Here is a 16,944-nt window from a genome sequence, read left to right as displayed (position 1 = left end):
ACCTGCTCAGAAGTCCCAGAGGCCCAACACTAATACCAGGGACTTGTGGGCAGCAGCAGAGACAAACTGTGGGGAGACTGAACCGAAGGTCTGCACTCCTGCAACAGCTTTAGGTCTCCAGGAACACCTGGGAGATTTGATTATTAAAGCTGCCCTCCCTCCCTAACCGCTAAGACACACCCCCCACATTCAGGGCAGGCAGCACCAATACACACGGAAATTTGGTGCACCAATTGGACCCCCACAAGAATCAGACCCCCACTCACCACAAAGACGAACTTGGGGAGAACCGGCCTGAGGGGAATAGGTGGCTCGCGGACGCCACCTGCCAGTTAGTCAGAGAAACCGTACTCCACCAAGCTGTAGCTCTGACAAATTAGAGTTACGTGTTTGCATCAGTCTACATATCCTAAAAGAACCCCATCAAGATAAGCAAATGCCAAGAGGCCAAAACAACAGAGAATTTTAAAGCAATGAAGAAACCAGGAGATATGAATAACCCAAATCAAAAGATCAGAGGAGACAAAGGACTTGGAGCAATTAATCAAAGAACTAATGACAAACAAGATCATGGCACAGGATGTAAAGGACATGAAGAAGACCCTAGAAGGGTATAAAGAAGAATTTGCAAGAGTAAATTAAAAAACAGACTATCTTATGGAAATAAAAGAAACTGTTGATCAAATTAAAAAGATTCTGGATACACATAGTACTAGATTAGAGGAAGCTGAGGAGAGAATCAGCGAGCTAGAAGGGGGCAGAATGGAAAATGAAAGTACAAAAGAAAGAATGGGGAAAAAATTAAAAAAATCAAAACGGATCTCAGGGATATGATGGACAACATAAAGTGCACAAATATAAGAACCACTGGTGTTCCAGAAGGGGAAGAGAAGGGTAAAGGTCTAAGAAGAGTACTCAAAGAAATTCTTGGGGAAAACTTCCCCAAGATGACCAACAAACTCCAAACAGAATAAATCCAAATAAACCCACTCCGAGACATATTCTGATCAGATTGTCAAAGGCTGAAGAGAAGGAGCAAGTTCTGAAAGCAGCAAAAGAGAAGCAATTCATCATTTACAAGGGAAATAGCATAAGACTAAGCAGTGACTACTCAGGAGCCACCACAGAGATGAGAAGGCAGTGGCATGACATATTTAAAGTTCTGAGGGAGAAAAATTGCCAACCAAGAATTCTTTATCCAGTGAATCTCTCCTTCAAATTTGAGGGACAGCTTAAATTTTTCACAGACAAACAAATGCTGAGAGAATTTGCCAACAAGAGACCTGCCCTACTTGAGATACTAAAAGAAGCCCTACCAACAGAGAAACAAAGAAAGGAGAGAGAGAGAGATACAGAGAAATTTAACAGACATATATAAAACATTACATCCCAAATCACCAGGATACACATTTTTCTCTAGTGCTCATGGAATTTTCTCAAGAATAGATCATATGCTGGGTCATAAAACAAGCCTCAATAAATTTAAAAAGATTGAAATTATTCAAAGCACATTCTCAGATCACAATGGAATACAATTAGAAGTCAATTACCATCAGAGACTTAGAAAATTCACAAATATCTGGAGGTTAAATACACTCCTAAACAATCAGTGGATTAAAGAGGAAATAGCAAGAGAAATTGCTAAATACATAGACAAATAAAAATGAGAACACAACATATCAAAACTTATGGGATGCAGCAAAGGTGGTATTGGGGGGAAATTTATAGCTCTAAATGCATGCATTAAAAAGGAAGAAAGAGCTAAAATCAAAGAACTAATGGAGCAACTGAAGAAGCTAGAAAAGGAACAGCAAACTATCCTAAACCAAGTTAAAGCAGAAATAAATGACATAGGGAACACACACAAAAAATAGAATTAATAATACCAAAAGTTGGTTCTTTGAGAAGATCAACAAGATTGACAAGCCCCTAGCTAGAATGACAAAATCAAAAAGAGAGAAGACCCATATAAACAAAATAATGAATGAGAAAGGTGACATTACTGCGGATCCCAAAGAAATTAAAAAAAACTATAAGAGGATACTATGAGCAACTATATGCCAACAAACTGGATAATGTAGAGGAAATGGACAATTTCCTGGAAACATATGAACAACCTAGACTGACCAGAGAAGAAACAGAAGACCTCAACCAACCAATCAAAAGCAAAGAGATCCAATCAGTCATCAAAAAGCTTCCCACAAATAAATGCCCAGGGCTAGATGGCTTCACAGGGGAATTCTACCAAACTTTCCAAAAAGAACTGACACTAATCTTACTTAAACTCTTTCAAAACATTGAAGAAAATGGAACACTACCTAACACATTTTATGAAGCTAACATCACTCTAATACCAAAACCAGGTAAAGATGCTACAAGAAAGGAAAACTACAGGCCAATCTACCTAATGAAAATAGATGCAAAAATTCCAACAAAATACCTGCAAATCAAATCCAAAGACACATTAAAAAAATCATACACCATGACCAAGGGGGGTTCATTCCAGACATGCAAGGATGGTTCAACATAAGAAAATCAATCAATGTATTACAACACATTAAAAATTTGAAAGGGAAAAATCAAATGATCATCTCAATAGATGCTGAAAAAGCAATCGACAAAATCCAACACTCCTTTTATCAAAATTACAACCTACTTTGCAGACTTGGAAAGCTAGTTATCAAATTTATTTGGAAAGGGAAGATGCCTCAAATTACTAAAAACATTCTAAAACAGAAAAATGAAAAAGGGGGGTGTGAAATGAAATGAAATAAGTTTCAGTGGCTGACAGATTCCAAAAGGAGCCAAAAGGTCCCTCTGGTGGGCACTCTTAACACATAATATAGATAACCCTTTTTAGGTTCTAATGAATTGGAATAGCTAGCAGTTAATACCTGAAACTATCAAACTACAACCCAGAACCCTTGAATCTTGAAGACGATTGTGTAAAAATGTAGCTTATGAGGGGTGACAATGTGACTGGGAAAGCCATGTGGATCACACTCCCCTTTGTCCAGTGTAAGGATGGATGAGTAGAAAAACGGGGGGAAAAAAAAAAAAGAAAAGCACCCAATGAACTTTTTAATTGTTCTTTTTCATTTTCATTTTTATTCTTATTACTTTTTTGTGTGTGGTAATGAAAATGTTCAAAAATTAATTTTGGTGATGGACGCACAACTATATGGTGGTACTGTGAACGACTGTACGCTTTGTATGACTGTATGATATGTGAATATATCTCAATAATATTGAATTATAAAAAAAAAAGAAAAATGAAGCGGGAGGACTTACACTCCCTGACTTTGAAGCTTACCATAAAGCCACAGTAGTCAAAACAGCATGGTACTGGCACAAAGATAGACATACTGATCAATGGAACTGAATTGAGAATTTGGAGATAGACCCCAGATCTACAGTTGACTGACCTTTGATAAGGCCTCCAAACCACTGAAATGGGAAATAACAGTCTTTTCAACAAATGGGGCTGGGAGAGCTGGATTTCCATATCAGAAGAATGAAAGAGGACCTTTAACTCACACCCTACACAAAATTTAACTCAAATTGGATTAAAGACCTCAACATAAGAGATAGTAACATAAAACTCCCAGAAGATAATGTAGGGAAACATCTTCAAGGCCTTGTATTAGGAGGTCGCTTCCTAGACCTTACACCCAAAGCACAAGCAACAAAAGAAAAAATAGATAAATGGGAACTCCTCAAACTTAAAAGCTTCTGTACCTCAAAGGAATTTGTCAAATAGGTGAAGAGGCAGCCAACTCAATGGGAAAAAATATTTGGAAACCACGTATCTGACAAAAAACTGGTATCTTGCATATATAAAGAAATCCTACAACTCAACGATAATAGCACAGCCACCCTAATAATAAAATGGGCAAAAGATATGAAAAGACAGTTCTCTCAAGAGGAAATACAAATGGCCAAGAAACACGAAAAAATGTTCAGCTTCACTAGCTATTAGGGAGATGCAAATTAAGACCACAATGAGATATTGTCTCACACCAATTAGATTGGCTGCCATTAAACAAACAGGAAACTACAAATGCTGGAGAGGATGTGGAGAAATTGGAACTCTTATTCATTGTTGGTGGGACGGTCTGGCAATTCGTTAGAAAACTAGATATACAGTTACCCTTTGATCCAGCAATTGCACTTCTCGGTATATACCCGGAATATCTGAAAGCAGTGACACGAACAGATATCTGCACGCCAATGTTCATAGCAGCATTATTCACAATTGCCAAGAGATGGAAACAACCCAAATGTGTTCCCCTTCCCCATAATGTCGACACCCCTTTTCAACATGAATAGGTTAGGGTGGTCACTGCCTAGACATCCCTGAAGATCAGGAAAGTGATTAAACTAGAGGCAGGGGTAGCAACAGACAAGATGGAATTTAACAAAGGATTATGAATACCGAATCTTTATTTAATTTTCTTTTGCTTAGTATCTAGAGTATTAGAATAGTTAGAAGGAAAAAATTGAAATGGTGGAACCATTACCCATAACATTCTTTGAAATTTGTTATATAGCTACTTGTTAAATTGTAATTTGAAAGCTGTACCTTTTTGTATATATGTTAGATTTCACAACAAGGAAATGACTACTGAAACTATGGTAAGATAACCCATAACAATTTCGGAAATTTCCTATATATCTACTAGTTAAATCATGTTTTGGAAGATAGTATCTTTTTGTACATATGATATGTCTCATAATAAGAACTATGGAATTGTAGCATAATATTCTTTGAAATTTGCTAACTACTTGTTAAATTGCACTTGAAAAGTTATCACTTTTATGTATATATGCTATATTCCACAATAAAAAAATATGATTAAAAAAACATAAATAATAATATAGAGGCTTATCAGGACCACTCCCTTAGCATTTGCTCTTAAGTGAAAAAAAGTGATGACACCAACGAAGGGCTGGGATGATCAAAACCAATTCCTTGGAGGAGTTCACAATACCCAGAAACAACCAATTTTGTACGTTGGCATTTAAGTGGAAAATCATTACCAGTTTGGGTAAGAAAACCCAGTGACGCCACATAAAAGAAAGGGAAGGAAGCTCCAACAATGGGCAGTATCGAAGGGCCTAACTGGACTTCTAAGTTGAGTGCCCAGGCCCTCGACACCCCCACGTGCCCTAGAACCGTGCCAGGCTCTGCCAGCCCCAGACTAGGCACCTGAGCCCTGACCCAGAGGCATATGTTTAAAGAGCGATCTTTTCCGTTCTTTTTTTTTTAACTTTTTCAGGAGAAGCTGTCTGCTCATTAGCTGATTAGCCCAGGGAAGGTCCAGCTGGAAAACAGAAACCAATCTAGGTATTTTGAACAGAGGGAATTTAATCCTGGATTTCACCACACAAATGATGGTCCCCACAGGGTGGGGGGGGACGGGAGGCAGCCAAGGATTAGGGCTGGGGACAAGGGAGGAGCAGGTGACCACAGGCCAGGGGTCAAGGCCCCCAGGAAGAGCTGGAGCCACAGTGGGTCGGCTGGGGGGCGGAGGCAGGAACCTGCCCCCAGCAGAGAGGCCAAGGGAGAAATGCCTGGGCTCCCACCACCTGCCCCACCTCCCGGGCTCCACCAGTGCTCCCAAAACCAGAGGCAAGGAGGTCTGGGAAATGAGCCTCCACAGTGCCGAGCAGGGGAAGGAGGGGAAGGGAGCCAAGAGCAAACAGGCAACTGACTGTCCCCTGATGTAGTGCGACTGAGGGTGTCAGCGTGGAGGAGCTAGAGACCATCAAGAAGCCAGAGGCCACTGGGAAAGCATGGCGCTAAGGAAATACCCCTTCCCGTCAACATTCTAAATCTTCCACCTATAGTTCTCCGCCTTTTCAATGCACCTTCTTTTGATTATTTTGGAGACAGTTAGCAACCTCATTTAGGGTCCATTTATTTGGTTTGTATTTGCAAAGAACAGCTACCATGTGACCCCTGGGCCAAGCAAGCCGAACGGACACAAGGAAGGGAAGCCTAGTGCCAGGGCACCGGCCCCGCTGGCTGCTGGAGCCCTCTGCGGAAGGAAAGGAAGCAGTCGAAGCAGTGGGCGGCACTGCTTTCGGAGCTGCAGCCCAGGCCCGGGGTGGAATGACAGGCTGCCTCACCCAGCCATGTGTCTGGGTTCACTTCGTGCTGCAGTAACAGGAGCGGAGCGATGCAGGATTCAGAGGACAGGCTTCTAAATGAGTTGGACGGCCAGGGATACTCCAATGAGCGACACCAACGACTGCTGAAATGGCAACTGCCGTGACGACCAGCTAGCTGCCAAATTTATGTGCATGGCTCAGAGAGAGAACGGGCTGAAATGCAAGCTTGGAAAATGAGTTTGAGACGGTCTGCAGGAAAAGAAAAGTCAAGACCTTGCATAGGTGAGAAAACGACTAATGATAAAATTAAGGAAGTGCTTAGGAATCTGAGGACAACACGAACTCGGGCATCAAGCCGACATGGGTACACTCAAAATTCAGAGCAGAACTGATAAGATCAGTTGAAATCCTAGTGTGGTCAGAAATATACTTAGGATGCAAAAAAAAGTTTATTGGGAAAAGCTACCAAAGAAGTCGACAACCACATGCAAGTTTCCTATCAGGAATTCCATACAAACTGTCACTGACATAACCTTGGCTTCTCTGACCCGAGGGAGTCCCCTGGGTTGGCTGTGGCAACTCTGGCCAGGAGACAGGGCACGTGTAAATGGGCGAGCGTTTGGGATTGGAACTGCGTGGATAATGAAGTCTTCTGAAGCTTGGAATTGTTGCCCAGTGGTGGCTGACGGGTAAGCGCTACTCCCTGGGATCTTGCATTTCTAAAAACACTATTTGCTTTTTATTTAACACTGAACCTTTTGATGTTTTAGAACACAAAAATAGTAAGTATCTTATTATTTTAAAAGCTTAGGAGAGAAACTAGCTATATTATTAGAAAAAGAAGATATATGCAGCTATAGTCCGTTCAAATATCAAGAGGTGTGACTTTTCAAATTCATATTTCAATCTTTATTTACATAAGACTTTTAGAAATGGTGGATGTAAATATTAAAACGCCCAAGCCTGGGTGAAAATTTATTAAGAATCACTACAAATAATGGGAAACTGACTTTTTATACTCAGTGCCTGAAATTTAGATGGAAAGGATAGGGAGCATTAACGAAAAAAATGATTTATTTGCATATCAATGCGGATTTTCCAGTCACAGATTCATTTCCTATGAGCCTAACAGAGGCAAGCCTGGGGGGTTACCAGGGGAAACCCTAATCAAGCAGGTACTATTGTCCTAACAGAGGACAGAATATTAGCTGCAACGGTCTGAGCAGTTGCCTGGGCCCAGTGGGAATGTCCTCTTTAAGCCACGCTTGCCAGGACCCAACCACTCAGGGCCTTCAGAGTCAACGTTACCTTCCAAGGGTCTGCCTCAGGCGGGTGGGGGCATCTGGAAGACACAGTCCACGGAAGTGGGACAGGAAAAAGGAAGGGCACTAGCGATTTACCAGCATAAGCACAATTTAAACATAAAGTGGTCACGTTTCTCCAAGTAAATCTTATTTATTTGCATTCCAGGGTAGGTTTCACAACTATATCAATCAGCCTACATATAATAAATAGAAAAGGCTGGATGGGTCTTTGACTTCACCATTGTTCAGAATTACACCATGGAATACAGTAGAACTTGTGGAAATTTTTCTGAAGAGTACAAAAAGTTGAAAAATGCATCTCTGTAGGTTTTACACGAAGCTTTATTTTCTTGTTTGTTTAATGAGTTCAGATAAACCCAGGTCCGCTTGAGCAGTGGCTGTCACAGTTTTAGATCTTTGTTTAAAAGAAAATCAGTACCTATAATTGCAAAGCACAGTTGTGTGTCAGCTGGGTAGATCTATGATTTACTGACTTTTGCTTCTGCTTATCAAAAACAGAACAATAATACTATGGAATATTATTCACCAGTAAGAAGGAATGAAGTCTTGAAGCACACGACAATGTGGATGAACCTTGAGGGCATTACGTTAAGTGAAATAAGTCAGACACGAAGGACAAATATTATATGATCGCACTGATATGAACTAATTATAATATGTAAACTAATAGACATAAAATACAGAATATAGGTTACCAGGATACAGAATGAGGCTAAAGAATGGGGAGCGGTTGCTTAATAAGTACAGAATGTTTAACTAGGTTGAACTTAAACATTTGGAAATGGACAGAGGTGACTGTAGCACATTATTGTGAGAACAACTAACAGTGCTGAATGGTGTGTGAAGGTGGTGGAAAGGGGAAGTTTAGAGACACGTATGTCACCAGAAGGAAAGCTAGAGGTTAAAACATGGGAATGTATAATACAATGAATCTTGTGGTGGACAATGCCCATGATTGACTGTACAAATATTAAAAAGTTCTTCCATAAACAAGAACAAATGTATGACACTGTTATAAGGAGTCAATAATAAAGGGGTTTATGGGGAAAAATGAACCTACTGTAAATTAGGGACTAGATTTAACAGTAGTATTTTAGTATTCTTTCATCAACAGTACCAAATGTACTACATCAATAATACCTGTCAATAACAGGCGGGGATAAGGGGTATGGGAGGATTTTGGTTTCCTTTTTTATTTGTATTTCTTTTCTGGAGTAATGAAAATGTTCTAAAATTGATCGGTTTGTAAAAATGAAAAAAAAAAAAGGCAATAAAAGGTAACTGGCATCAAAAAAAACACTGTCATTAAAGAAATCAAGATTAATATTTCAATTTCAAACAAAATCAATTTGGGGGAGCATCACTAAAGTTTAGGATTAAGAGGTGCTACTAAGAGAAGACATAATAAAGGTGAGGGCAGGAGAAGATGTGCTTTCTCAAGTATGAGTAGAATAAATGCTCTCTCTCTGCTAACATTAAAAAAAAAAAACAGAACAATACATTTCTCAAAAGATCTTTAGGGGGCAATCTCAGAAATACTCACCCCCACCACACCCCCAAATTCCTGGTTTCTATGGAATTTAAAAAACAATTTTATTTTCTTAAAATACTAAGATTGCAAATTTAAAATTTAAAAAAAGCCTATAGATTACAGAGGTTATCAAAGACATATTAACCTGTTCTTAAAGCATGTTCAAACTTAGGAACAAGCATGTTATCACACTGATGTGTACCTTATGATACCTGCCTAACTGAGCAGGTTGAGAATTTGACTCTGGCAGGCTTTGACCTCCCTTTACTTTGAATTAATGATGTGAATACTGCATTTCTTCTTCTGAAATCTGTGGTTTATGGGAAGTTTATAGAAACATGAGAGAAAAGCTTAAACAGGGAAAAGGAAAAAAAAAGATGCTGATTCATATGTGAATAATTAAATGAGGAAGTTGGGCCTTTTCTCCAAGATGTCCTTAAGTGATGCTCTGCTTTAACCTCATCGAGTGGCACGTTCCCTTCACTGAACCCCCCGCAGAATGCTGAGGAGGGCTGAATCAACCTGCACTTCTGTATTTACACTCCTGCCCGTTGGGCGCGAACTGCCGTTTACCTGGCTTTGCCCTGTGGCTCTCATCTCTAAGGACCAGGCTACCTGCCAGGTCTCGGCAAGAAGGTGAGTGCACTCACAGATTCCCCCGCGGCACATCGTGGGCAAGGCTGGGCAGCGCTCCTTCCACCGTCCCGAGGAACCTAGTCAACAAATCACATCCACAGATGCATCAGCACAGCGATTACTGACACTTGATACGAAAGTACTGAAACAGATTCAGGCCTGGCACGGCAAGCGGTGAACGTACCCCTGGGCTTTGCTCCCTGCGGCAACGCTCTGCACCGAGGGCAGTGGGGGGCCATCCGGGCCAAGGCTCCAGCTCCTCTGGGCTCCAGGACCCTGGGGCAAGCGTGTTGACCTGGGGGCAACCGCCATCGAGGGCAGCTGCTTCCAATCTCCTGCACACTCGCTTCTGAAACACAAAAACTTACTTTAGACGGCCTCGGAAAAAACACAACACTCTAATTTAATTTGCTTTCTGAAAACTTCAGCTGCAAGCACAGACCCTTGCGGAGCTGGAAAACTTTATAGAATGTTTAAGGAGATGACTTTAAACTTTGTCTTTTTGGGAATTACAAAACCATCTATTAAATTTAACCTCATTATTTCTAGCATTATCTGATATTTGCTTAGCTTTATAGATATAAAATAGTCATTTTAAACAATTTTGGCTCAAACAGCTACCAGCATCAGAAATAACTTTTCTGGGAAAGAAAAAAAGACCAAAAAGTGGGGGTGGGGGTGGGGAGTGCCTTTGAAAATTGGGTGGTAAAGAGAAAAGGAAAAAGAGGGAAAACGTAGGGCCCTACTAGCAGAGGGCCATGATATTGGGGGACGTCCCTACCCCATCACCAGAACAAACAAACTGCTACAGGACCTTGACCTTCCATACAGAGAGGGTGCCATCAGACAGGAATCTTTAAAAAAAAAAAAAACCATCAAAACCTCGACCATAAAAATGAATACAGGAAGCTCAATGAGTTCATACACAGCTATTGCAAATCACACATATCAACAGAGGAAAATTTCCTCCTGAAAAACAACCATGAACTAAAAGAAAACTGTAATTCAACACTCCAAACAAACATAATAAAATACATTCAAATAAGCATGTGAGGAGATGAAAAACCACCTTGAATCAGAAATTAAAAAAACAAAACAGAAATGGGCCAAAAAAAAAAAAAAAAAGGGGAAATGAGCGTTGAATTAACTCAGGAGAGTAACAGAAGGAAAAGACAAAATTATCTCAGAAATTAAGACTAATAGGGTGACCAAGGGAGAATAGACGCAAGCAAAAAAGAATACGTGCCATTGATAAAAGGCAGGAACATAAGCAAAAAAATGAAAATGACATAAAAAAAAAAGAAAAGTAAAAGAGGTAAGAGAGAAAGCAATGGAAATGGAAGACAAGGAAGAAATAATGTTGGTATAATCAGAGTTTCCGAGGAATAAAAACAAAGCAATGGAACAAAGCCAATACTTAAAACTATAATCCAAGAAAACTTTCTAGAAACAGAGAAAGGCCTGGATCTTAGATTGAATGGGCTCACTGGGTACTTGGGAAAATTAACTCAGAAAGATCAAGTCTGAGCCATATCCTAGAAAACCACTAGATTTCAAAGATAAAATCCCCAAGGTCTCTGGGCATAAAAATCAAGTAATTTACAAGAGCAAAGGAACTGGACTGGAATCAGACTTTTCTAAACCAAGAGATAAGTAAGGCAGCAACAGGGCAACATTTTTTAAAAGCTTAATAAAATAAAGTATGAACCAAGAACTGCAAATCCAGTCAAGCTGTCCTTTCAAATATGAAGACTATAGACAAGCAATTTTCAACATAAAAGGATTTAGGGAATCTACACCCACCAGCCCTTCCTAGGATTCTATGTGGAGAATGAGCTTCACCCAACCAAGTGATGACTGGAAAACTCCAGCAAAAGAACTTATGGTAAACATTTTTAAATATTCAGATGTACATCTAAGACTACAACAAAGGTGGGGATGAGGCTGAAAGACTAATGAACAAATCCTACATATCACAAAAAGTGGGAAGTGAAGGGAGAGGGGCAGAAGACTTTCATAGTTCATTACTGTATAACAATAGATGAGTATTAAGAGATACTGGAAAAATTAATAAATCAGACAGTAAAGGGTTAAATAATAAAACAAGGTACTAAGGACACTAAAATATGCTTAAATAAAAAGATAATCACTATATCAAAAAATACAAACCTTTCAAAATCCAAAAAAAAGTTTCCCAATAAAAAAGCAAAGAATATACATCTCGTAGAGAAAGAAACATAGCAAATAAGACAAAATACACACCATTGTAAAATATTATGGCAGAGTTATGAACAAACAAAACAGTCACATCAATAAATGTGAATGGGCTTAACTCACCTATTAAAATAAAAAGATTTTTAATTTGGCTCCCAAAACAGGACCTTACTATAGGCTGTGTACAAGAGACACACCTTGTATTCAAAATTCTAAAGTTAAAAAAGATGGACAAAGGTACACCAAGCAGAATTCAAGCCCTAAACATTCAAAAGGAATGTATTTTAATGCTAAAAGCCACAGTGCACAATGAAGACATAATACTTATGAACATTCATACACCAAATAATACAACAACCACCTTTATGAAACAAAAAGAACAGGAGATATAAGGAGACATAAGAACACACTAACAGTGAGAGATTTAATAAACTTTCTCAGAAATGGACAGATCAAAGGGACAAAAACCAAGTAAGGAAGCAGAAGATCTAAACAATATATTCAATCAAGGTAGATCTTGTGGCTATATACTGAATGCTTTATCCTTGGTGTAGGGAAAGACTTTCTAATTATGACTCAAAATCTAGACAATTAAAAAAAAAAACAAAAACACCTAAACAAAGTTAAAAGAGAACTGACACATCAGAAGAAAATACTTGCAACATAAACTACAGAAAAAGGAATAAAGAACCAAACCCTGAAAGAAAAATGGGAAAATGGCGGGAAAAGAAAATTTGCAACAAGAGTTAAAAAAGTTAAGAAAAATTCACACTTGAACATGTGAAAAAATTTTCAAACTCACTCACATTTACAGAAATGAAAATTAAAACATTACCAGGATATCATTTATCATGGGTCAGACCAGGAAAAAATTTTAAGTGTGACAACACTCTGGTGGCATGGCTGTAGGAAAGCAGACACTCATACACTCCCGGAGAGAATGCAAATTCTGGAGAGAAATAAAGTAGTACCTAATGAAGACTATACACACCTGTTAAGCCAGCAACTATACCTCTAGGGATCAACCCTGAAGCTACACCTCCACAGATGTGAAAATATATTTGCCCAAGGTTATTCTCTACAGCACTGTGTGAACTGCAAAATATTGGGAACAACCTAATCACCGATACTTAGGAGAGTGGATGAATAAACTATGGCACATCTGTACAGCGGGCGACCATACAGCTGAGAAAAGGAGAAAGAGCTCTAGAACTGATTTGGAGTGGTTTCCAGGATAAACTGGTAACTGAAAAAAATGAAGTGCAAAAGAGCATCTAGAGTGTGCTACCCTTTGGGTAAGAAAGGGGAAAAAAAAAATCTACCTGTGCCTATGTGTCTGCTCATTTGTGCAAGGAAACAGAGAAAGGAAATATGAGAAACTAAAGAGACTGGTTTCCTACAGAGGGGTGGAAAGAAGGGGGAAGGTAACAGCTCTGAAGAGGGAACAACACTTCCACGTGTACTTCTACGCTGTTTGGTTCAGCTCCGAGTCTTAGAAAGGTCTCACCCAAATGCAAAAAATAAACAGTAATTCAACAAGGATGTGGCGAGGGCCGGGAGGGCGAGCCTCAAGTGGAATACAAAATGAACCTAATTACATGACTTCTGTATTACGAATGAACATCAGCACACTGAACGGGGCAAAGATGAAAAGAACGGCCTTAAGTAGTTCTTTGGGGTTCTTCGAACTACCCTAAATAAATGAATCTAATCCGGAGAAAATGCTGACCAACCCAAACTCAAGGACATTCTACAAAAGAGCTGACCAATTCTCATTTCAAGTATCAAGGTTACATTAGAGAAGGAAAGACTGAGGAAGTGTCACGGACAGGAAGAGACGGAGGACACAGATCCTGAAACAAAAAGGACATCAGTGGGAAAACCAGGGTATCCGAATAAGGTCTGTGGTTTAGTTAGCAGTATTGCGCCAACATTAATTTCCTGATTTCCTAAGTGTACTATGATTTTTCAAACTGTTAACACTAAGCGAAGCTGGGTGAAGGGCACACGTGAACTCTCAATATTATTTTTTTTTGCAAACTTTCTGTAAATCTAAGACTATTTCAAAACAAAAAAAAAATTAATTAAAAAAGAAAATCTCGTTCCTACAGGGATATGTGTAGCACACTGCTAGAAATACTGGGCTAAGTCAAGCTGTTTCCCATAATTTCAGCCCATCGATTCTAATCCTTTCCTCTCGAGCAACATAAAATGAACCGGCTCCCTTCAGAGGTCTGAAGACAGCAACTGCCATGTGCTTTTGAGGCTTCTTTTCTCCAGCCGAACACTCCCAGCGCCTCACGCCATTCCATTTCTGAGATGTTCCTGATGCTTGCTACCCTAGACGCCCTTGTCCAGAGTGCTCCTAAACTGCCAGTATCCCTTTTAAAACACCACCTGCCCCCAAAGCATGGAGCAGGCCCACCCCAGCCAGGTGCCCCCACGTTCCCCGGAAGCCCACATGTGTAAAACGGCAGGAGCCCCATCCCATGGTGGGTCCCCAAGGTCCTCAGGCCCCCACGACCTCCCCAGTTCTCCACCCCAGCAACAGTTCTCTCGGCTCTGGGGCTTGTTACGGACTCCTCTTCTTCATGTAACTGCAGGCTGTTCTACGAGCCTCGGTAAACCTAACTTGCTCTGATGCAGTATTGCAGCTTACCAACACAGAGCGGACCCTTGTTCTGCCCTGTATCGTAGTGACTACATCGGTCATCCCTACGGCCCTGCACACACCGTGGCCTTCCACGTGTGCACCCCAGCGATGGAAGAAAACCCAGCAGAAGAGCAGCCCGGGGCCGAGACCTCGCATTCAGGCCCTGCTCCCCTTCATTCTGCAGAAGGACGACGGGTCATCGCTCAACAGTCGGGACTAAAGGGGAAATGTGAAGATGCGAAATGTTCCCCGTCGTTTCCTACACAGGCCTCCGTCAGCTCATGGGCAACATTACTATTTCCCTTTCTAACACGACAGGCCTTACCAAAGAGGAAAGCCGGGGGCATGGATGAATACAAGCTAGAGCTTACATTCTGCGTGACGTTTAAAACACGCTGGAACTACATGCTAAACCATTTCTGTGGGCTTGGGTAACGCTCGAAACACCAAGTCAGGAAGCTTCTGATGGCCCGCTGAGGAGCTGATCGTCTTCCGGCTGCCCGGGCACTGAGCATGGCAGGCAAAGGGAAAGCCACACAGCAGACCCTCCAGGGAAAGTGGGCTATCTGCTCGGTGGCCCCAGCCAGCAGAGTGCCTTAAATTATTCATATTTTCTGTTATTTACTGAGGATTATGGAGGGCTGACCACACAGGATATTGATCTGCACATTTACTTGGCAAATATCCAGCTATTGTGGATTGCCCTGGACCAAAGAAAAATGAATGCAGCAGAGCATTTAACTCTGGGACTGTGTACATTAAATGGTTCAGTCTCTTTTTCTTTCTTCTAGAGAGGCTCTGTCAGCCTCCAGAAGAGCAGATGAAGATTTACCACCCAACTAAAAAGACACTTGGTACTATATAAACAAAATTAAAATCCTGAGTATACACAAAGACCCCGTTACTTAACAATAATTGAAGAAGATCAATCAAACAGCAAGCTCGCTAGAGAACAGTTGAGATAGGAACATGGTGGAGAAAGAGAAGACATTTGATATGATGCACACATTAAAATGTAAAATACATAGCGTGTGGCCTCAGTGACGGAAACCCAAAGGGCTGGCGCGGGTCTCGGGAAGACAAGCTGCCCTGCGCTGAGGAGGTGCGACCGCCCCTCTGTTGCACAGACTTTTCCCTTTATTGAAAGTGAAGGGACACAAAAGCCAGCCTAACGAGCAGAGCAGAGGGGAGGAATGCAGTGCTAAAGGCTTAGCACTTGCCATAAAGCAAATTCAAAGCCTCGGCTTCCATGACGAGAGTTGGCCCCCGTGGAAACGGGACTCTGGGCGAGCCACGGGAACTAGCATTGGTGGGCACAGCAGGCTGGGGACGAAGCCTGGGCCCGGGCTGGCCCCGCTGCCGGCTGCACTGCGGATGCCAGGCCACCGCCGGAAGGAAGGCAGGGAACAGAGAAGAGAGACGTCAACTTCTCTGAACTCTTCAACCCCAAAGTACCATCTAAGCTCTTTAATCAAGAGATTAAGAGATTAATAAGGGCAAGAGAGTGGCACAGTCTTAAAACTTAAGCGCCCTGGATGACAGTTCAGCATAAATACCAGAAACTAGAACACCAATGTAAATCACTACAATTCAGGAAAATGCAACTAACGGTAAATCCACAATAAAATAATGTCATTTTCCCTTCTTTTGAAGGCATTTTGACCATTTTTATCAATTAACAGTCTTTATCCTGAAGACTATTTGTACTATTAATGTGCAGTGGTGGTCAATTGTGTCTTACTTATCAGAAAAAGTTTGCTAAGTGAGGTTTTTAAAGTTTAGTTTAGTTTTTGTTCTTCCACAGTAAAGAAAGTTCACTTCTGCTGGAGCAGATGATACAGACGATCGTTCCACCCACGTGTAGAAGGGTCACCGCTGGGTGTACCCAGTGGAACACTACAGAGAAGAAAGTATGGCCTCCACCAAGAAAAGACTTCTTCCCAGTGGCACCTTCATTTGGAAAATGATCTTGTGCTCTTGTGAGATCTGTTACAGTGTCAGCTGGAGAAAGGGGGCAGAAATTAGAATTCCTAGATTTTTCAACCTCTGTATTAACCAAGGCACGCTATGATCTTAACCACATCGATGTCAACATCTTGGTGGTGGTCGGGGGTGTCCTAGCATGGCTGCCGCCTTTCCCTGGGACCCACAAGTACAGCCTGTGCTTAGGACCAATGTGTCCGTCCAGATAAGGGGACTGTCGGTGCCCTCCCCTACCGGCCCGAGCACATGGCAATAGTCAATGGGGACAGTGTGACTAACTGGGGCATGTTTTATGGCATCCAGCTCACATCCTGGTGGTCTATCTCCCTGGCGCAGAGGGAGCGGGGTTCCTCCACTACGGCACATACACACACACGCACACACACAGGAGAGGGGCGGAACGTCTCCCTGCATGGCCCCGGACCGAGACCCACCAGCTACGGGGAACCGAGACCCACTGGTGAAGCTGACTTTGTCTCTCTTCTACG

General features: G+C 41.3%; 1 protein-coding gene across 4 annotated transcripts in view; it reads right to left on the bottom strand.

The window, feature by feature from the left end:
* The window catches only part of C15H10orf143 (chromosome 15 C10orf143 homolog), a 45,576-nt gene that overhangs the window by 4,823 nt on the left and 23,809 nt on the right, over positions 1–16,944 (bottom strand). For 2 of the 4 annotated variants that reach the window (XM_037805001.1, XM_037805003.1), the window contains 2 exons: positions 9,791–9,955; positions 9,621–9,683 (listed from right to left, as the gene is read on the bottom strand). In XM_037805001.1, coding sequence (XP_037660929.1) covers positions 9,621–9,683; positions 9,791–9,955 — 228 coding nt within the window. Of the gene's footprint in view, positions 1–7,553; positions 7,858–9,585; positions 9,684–9,790; positions 9,956–16,944 lie in introns of those variants that run through there. The other 2 variants (XM_037805004.1, XM_037805002.1) reach the window with 2 other exon arrangements.

Source organism: Choloepus didactylus, chromosome 15, assembly GCF_015220235.1.
Source record: "Choloepus didactylus isolate mChoDid1 chromosome 15, mChoDid1.pri, whole genome shotgun sequence".
Classification (NCBI taxonomy): Eukaryota; Metazoa; Chordata; class Mammalia; order Pilosa; family Megalonychidae; genus Choloepus; species Choloepus didactylus.
This window is presented reverse-complemented; position numbering and strand designations above follow the sequence as displayed.